General features: G+C 51.0%; 1 protein-coding gene across 1 annotated transcript; it reads right to left on the bottom strand.

The window, feature by feature from the left end:
• Positions 1 to 5: 5 nt before the first annotated feature.
• Positions 6 to 5,999, bottom strand: LOC122388737 (myosin regulatory light chain 2-like). Its single transcript, XM_043380118.1, has 4 exons — positions 5,716 to 5,999; positions 1,552 to 1,668; positions 612 to 1,115; positions 6 to 301 (listed from the first exon to the last, which is right to left on the bottom strand). Exons 1-3 carry the CDS (start codon positions 5,716 to 5,718, stop codon positions 618 to 620), a joined length of 618 nt encoding a protein of 205 aa, XP_043236053.1. The 5' UTR covers positions 5,719 to 5,999; the 3' UTR covers positions 6 to 301; positions 612 to 617.
• Positions 6,000 to 6,210: the final 211 nt, after the last annotated feature.

Genomic DNA, 6,210 nt, shown 5'->3' with positions numbered 1-6,210 from the left:
CCGAATACAGGATGTCGAATTTATCTGTCGCAGGTCCACACAACACGTTCAACAGGACAGAGTCCTGAGCACCGGTTGAACGCCGGGGCCATGCCGACACATGATGGTGAACAAATTCAACAGGTCGCGCGCAGTTGCCGGCGCGGGCGCGGTGCGGGACTGCGCCTCTGCGCCTCCCGCCCCGCCCGGCCGGCGACGCGACGTCTCCCCGACCGGTACGGCCGGTCGTCGGCGACGGCCGCTGGTCACCCGCTGAGGATGGCCAGCGGTGCGCCGCGAGGTACGTGGAAATGTGCTGGAGCTGCCGACAGACGGGAATGAGATGTTAGAGAGCAAAAAACGGACTGAATTTTGTAAAACTGATCTCGATAACATAAGAAAAGCGAAGATGCATGGTAAAGAGCATCCAACGTTATTCAGCGATGAAACTAGCTATGCACTTTCCGCCATAAATTTTTGCTGATCTAGGGTTTTCTTAGCTCCGAATACGGATTGAGCTGAAATCCTCTAATTCACGATAAAAGGGAAATGTCAAACAAATTCGATCGATAAAAACATCTAAGTAATGGACGGGATGACGGCAAACATGGAAAATGCGAATGTTTTCTCACCGAAAATTATGCCGCTTCTCCCTCATCGTCCTTCTTGCCGCCGACGAGGAGCTCGAGCGCGCCGGCGAGGTCGATCTTTCCGGCATCATCGATGTCGAACTGGTCGAAGGCGTCGTCCACCTCCTTGGCGGTGAACTTCTCGCCCCAGGTCATGAGCGAGTGCCGCAGCGAGTCGCTGTTCATGGTGCCGTCGCCCTCGTCGAACGCCTTGAAGGCGGCCACGATGACGTCGTCGTCGTCGGCCTCTCCCGATTGCCGGCTGGCGAACATGGAGAGCAGCATGGTGAAGTTGATGGGGCCCGGCGCGTCGGCCAGCATCTCGTCCAGCTCCTTGTCCGAGACGATCTTGCCGATGAGGTCGAAGGCGCTGCGGATGTCGGACTTGTTGAGGATGCCGTCCTTGTCGGCGTCCATCATCTGGAAGCCCTCCTTGAACTCATTGACCTGCTGCTGGGAGAAGCAGGAGAAGACGCTGCTGCCCTTCTTCTTGCTCGACCGCTTGCTCTGTGGATGAAAAGGAGAGTGGGTTAAACTATTTGAAATCCTTCGTGAATCATCGATAATTGCTAATAATCGGGGCGCCACAACTTCTTTTCTTTTCTAAGAGGCGACCGATTTTAATGGTAATTACGATTAAATCCGTATTAAATGTTACAAGCAAAAACTAGTTGAAATTCTAAAGGTGATTTCGCCCAGACTAATGATTCTTAATCATCAACTTGCGTCTTTTCATAGCGAAAAACATCCAATTTTGTGCCATTAATTGCATCACTTAACGTAACCGTTTATTCCGTGCTGTTTAACTAGCTTCTGTTTTTTAAGGTAAACGACAAAACAACAGATATTAAGCAGTAAAACATTTGTATACAAACATCATGTTGCTTATTTTTCCAAAAGCGCTCATCATGTGAACTGTGAAGAGCAAGCAAAGATCACTTACGCTGGAGCGTTTGGCGGAGGCGGGTTTGGCGGGCTCGGGGGCCGGGGCCGGAGGCGCGGCATCGGTCTCCTCGGTCTCCTTCTTCTTCTTCCTCTTCTTCTTCTCCTTGTCGTCAGCCTGAAACGCGAAAGGGAGAACGGGCGGTCAGTTTAATGCCGCAATGGTGTGTCGGGCACATTGCACGGTATATGGAAATTGTTGTTAAGTTTAAGCATCACAATATTTTAACATCTTTTTCACGTCGTGATCCGGGGCAATATGCGTTTTAAATATTTCGCCTACGTCCAATAATGGCATAGTTGTATTTCGATTTTGGTTCGGATGTGTCAGCAGAAACCATACTGATTCAAAACCGTAATGCATTATGTTGGCCGCTAGAACCAACCGCTCATGAGACAGATATCTATATCCGTGACAGGATGTTGACATATGTAAACATGCAGCTCATCAACCGGATTTATAATGAAAACCGAGAGTGACTCAGAAGACTCGCCAGCGGAAATGTCGCCGTTCGAGACGTCTGGGGACCCATCGTGTTAGAATAAATCCATGTTCACGTTAAATGTTTGAACTTGGCCTTACGTCACTTCCTTCTTGTTGACATGGTTGTCCGTTAAATATGCGGCCAACCCAGTAAAACATTATCTATGAATAATGTTAGAGGCATGGATTGAATTTTCATATCCGGCTGATATTTGACAACGTTAAGGAGGACAAGACGTCACATTAAAAATGAAATAAAGTCAAGTATGAGGTATCTGAGAAAGGTTCACAGAACCGCCTTGACAGAACCTAGTAATATACATCGTTGACAATTTTCGTGGCGTTTGAAACTTGCATGCTGATTCGTAGCCTCATCCCATTTCTGTAAGCCATTTCTCGTGATTCACCACATCACCCCACCTTTTAATCCCCCATTAGTGAACCCTGCGCCCCGGCAAATTCCGTCACGGGCGCACCTCCGTCCGGTGGTGGTGGTATCATGTTCCCAGCTCCAGGGCGGGGCGAGTCGCGGGCTGGAGCACCGGCGCCTCGCCGGCCTAGTTCGCCACCAAATAAACCCCTCTGGCCGGTCGCCAGCAGCGGTGCGCGGCTAAATTTACACCGAGACAGCCGCGCCGCGCCAGACAACGCCGCGGCCGACGCATGCCGACGTCACGCTGACGGCCGGCTCGGGGTGGAAAGGACCACGGAACTGAGCGAGCTAAGACAGCCCCGCAGCTGTGACAGACAACCCCTGAGCAGCTCTCGCCCTCAGTGGCTCCTTGAATAACGCAGGGCCGTTCTCCAACAAATTTGTCCATTCAACAGCCCCTAACGGAACCGATTGAACTCTGACAATGCTAATGTCTCGTCGTTTCACCTCGCATTCCGAGCAATGCCGTTTGACGTAACACAGTGCATACCGTGACGACGGTACGACCCTTTGGCACTATCGGCAGGGCATTGCGCGAACGCGAGCACCGAGGTGTAAAACGGCAGACTGCGTGCCTGTGAGTCGAGCCGTTCAATCGCAACGACAGATAGTTCGCAGGTCAATCGGTGCTCATTTGCTGCAACAGCGGCAGACAATGCAATGAACGAGATGGTTTGAATGGTAAGCGGGTCTTCAGGGAGTGACAGATTAGTGGCGATATATGTAGAGTTTAGATAGCAATTAGGAAAAGATGGGAACGAAGCTTTATGAACTAAATTAGCTAGTGTCGCATTGTCGTTTTAAGAGATGATTTACAGATATATTTAATAGTTAAATGATTAAATTATAAAATTTAGTTACAGCAAGACATTCCTGACTCCAGCGTTGCAAAGAATATTCAAATAATCATCACTGAATCACCTGCAACATTCCCTTAGGCCATATATAGGAAGCTATCACACTAGACAACAATTTCATATTACAGCTTTCTAGTTTCTATCATCTATGAAGGCTGCAAAGCCTCATGTCTGCCAGCAACTGAATGCAGAGCTAAGCTAGACATTGCCCACATTATTAATTTCTATAGGCCACATTTTAAGCTCTATACGGGAAAAGCGACCAGGCACTACCAGCCACACAAGATAGCGTCTGCGTTTCCAGTCACGGGAAGGACGGACTGAGGGTAGACTGCTAACACAGATCTACACAGAGCCAGAGCGGGTCTCTATGCGCCTCAGCTCAGATATAAGGAGCGACACAATACACCGGCTACTCTCTGCTGAAGGGACACAGCCACATTGACCGCCACCTTTGGGTGTGGGCTTCTCCGAATCGTCCGCCGCTGTCATTCTATTCCTGTCCTCGCCACAAGCGCTGGCGCTGTGCTGTAAAACCACATACCGTCACTTCTACTATGTAAGAATATCTGACACCTCTGCTAATAATTACAAATTACTGTCTATCTGTTTATACATTTGCAACAGCATTTTCGCTCTTTTTCTCCCTTGCTTTGCACCAGTAAAGAGTCTGGGATGGGCGAAACTGGGTTGAGAGGGGAAGGAATGTCACATTTGGCGGCGCCGGTGACAGTTGACACTCCCCCTAACCTCCCCCTCCCTCCTCCAATGATGAACGGCACATAGTTGGCAGGTGACCAGCTCCACAGGTAGAGAGACAGAGGAAGGACGGAAGCACGGAGAGAGAGAGAGAGAGAGAGAGAGAGAGAGAGGAGAGAGAGAGAGAGAGGAGAGAGAGAGAGAGAGAGAGAGAGAGAGAGAGAGAGAGATAGAGTGAGAGAGAGAGAGAGAGAGAGAGAGAGAGAGAGAGAGAGAGAGAGAGAGAGAGAGAGAGAGAGAGAGAGAGTGAGAGTGAGAGGGGCGACAGGATGGTGGGTGACTGACTGACAGATAGATGGACAGTCAGACAGACGGACAGACAGACAGACGGACAGACGGACAGACAGACGGGCACAGACAGACAGACAGACAGACAGACAGACAGACAGACAGACAGACAGACAGACAGACAGACAGACAGACAGACAGACAGATAGACAGACAGACAGACAGACAGACAGACAGACAGACAGACAGACAGACAGACAGACAGACAGACAGACAGACGGACGGACAGACTGACAGACAGACGAGGACAGACTGACAGACAGACGACGGACAGACGGACAGGCGGACAGACGGACAAACGGACAGACGGACAGACGGACAGACGGACAAACACGTAAGTAAAGACAGAGAGGCGGGCTGACTGACTGACTGACTGACTGACTGACTGACTGACTGTCTGGCTGACTGACTGACTGGATGACAGGCCGACAGATAAACTGACGGGCCGATGGGCATAAGTGACATTGCTGAAGTGATGCAGTGGAAAGGACAATCACTTAAAGGTTGGTATGTGAGCAAATGTTAACGCCCCTTCTCTGAAAATGAAAGCCCACGATAGAGCGGGCTCTTATCTCTATTGCCAGTACTTTTGTATGCCTTATATTCATGGAGATCCATGGCTTCTTGTAGTTCTGAGTAGTGTTTCAAGGGTTCAAAGGTAATCTGAAGTCTGTGAATATTGTGGGTTTCGCAAAGACTTTTATACACGTAATGCTTTGCAATACATCATGTGGATAAGAATTGCTTCAGTGGGGCTTATTTAATCTATTTAAGACATTAACAGCAATAAAGGTGGAAGAACTTTCACCAAAAGCTCGAAGAGTAGCTGGATGTTGCTAATGGACAGCTAGGTTAGGTACTGATTCAACTATACATGATACGTTAAATATGCTGGGTGTTGATATAAAGACCACATCACATGTGTTTAATACTCTCAGTACGCCGCACACTATTTTATCTGTTTGTCTTGCAAGGACTTCACTATGTGTTAAACCGTTTGTCTGGGCAGTCCCATTTATCATACGTCGGCACTCACTGACGCACATAGCCGGCGGAATGGACGCCGAGACTCAGGTGGTTCGAATCGTTCGCATCCCGGGCTCACATGCCCTCCGGTGCTAACATCGCCACTTCGCACACAGATCAGCACGAGTCTCGCGCTCCAAGCACGCGCCGCGGTGAGGGGCGGCGCGTCTCAGCCGCTTTTCCTCTTGTCTCGCAGCCTCGAGCGTCCCAAGAGCTTCATAAGCTCGCTGGCGGAGCTGGGCCGGGTCTCAGCCTCCAGAGGCGAGGCCAGCTCCACTGTGGACCGGTCAGGCGGAGAGGAAGGCGGACGACACTCACCATTGTGCTAGTCTGGAGTGTCGGGAGGCGGGTGAGCAGGCAGCAGTGAGGAGCGGACGGCCCGAGTCCACTGGAGAGCCGTGGCCCGCGGCTCCAGCAGGTCGCCTCCGGACGGGTCGGCGCTGACCAATCGCAGCCGCCGCCGGCAGCCCGGCAGCCAATGGCGGCGGACACACCTTATACGGGCCAGCCTGGCCGCCACCTGCCGCCGCGGCTCGCCTGTCTGGAAGCTGGCCTGGCCGCCGCCGCCTGCCCGCCCGCCCGGCCACCGAACCGTCGAGTCCGTCGGGCTCTGTCGACACCGACGAGGTTCCCGGAACACGGAGAGGGCGGGCTTCTGAGGGGAGTTGGACATTTTAAGGCCTGCATACGGTACTTTGAAATGATTTAAAGCCGAAATTCAGAACATTTATATTCAGGATCTACTTCTCTTCATTTCAACTTCGATACGAATTGTCTGGCTGTCTTACAATGGCGGATTATGGATGAAATTCG

The sequence above is a fragment of the Amphibalanus amphitrite genome, unplaced genomic scaffold (genome assembly GCF_019059575.1).
Source record: "Amphibalanus amphitrite isolate SeventyFive unplaced genomic scaffold, NRLGWU_Aamphi_draft 000333F_arrow, whole genome shotgun sequence".
Lineage (NCBI taxonomy): Eukaryota > Metazoa > Arthropoda > Thecostraca > Balanomorpha > Balanidae > Amphibalanus > Amphibalanus amphitrite.
Note: the sequence above shows the minus strand (reverse complement) of the source record. Positions and strands in the feature narration are given on the sequence as shown.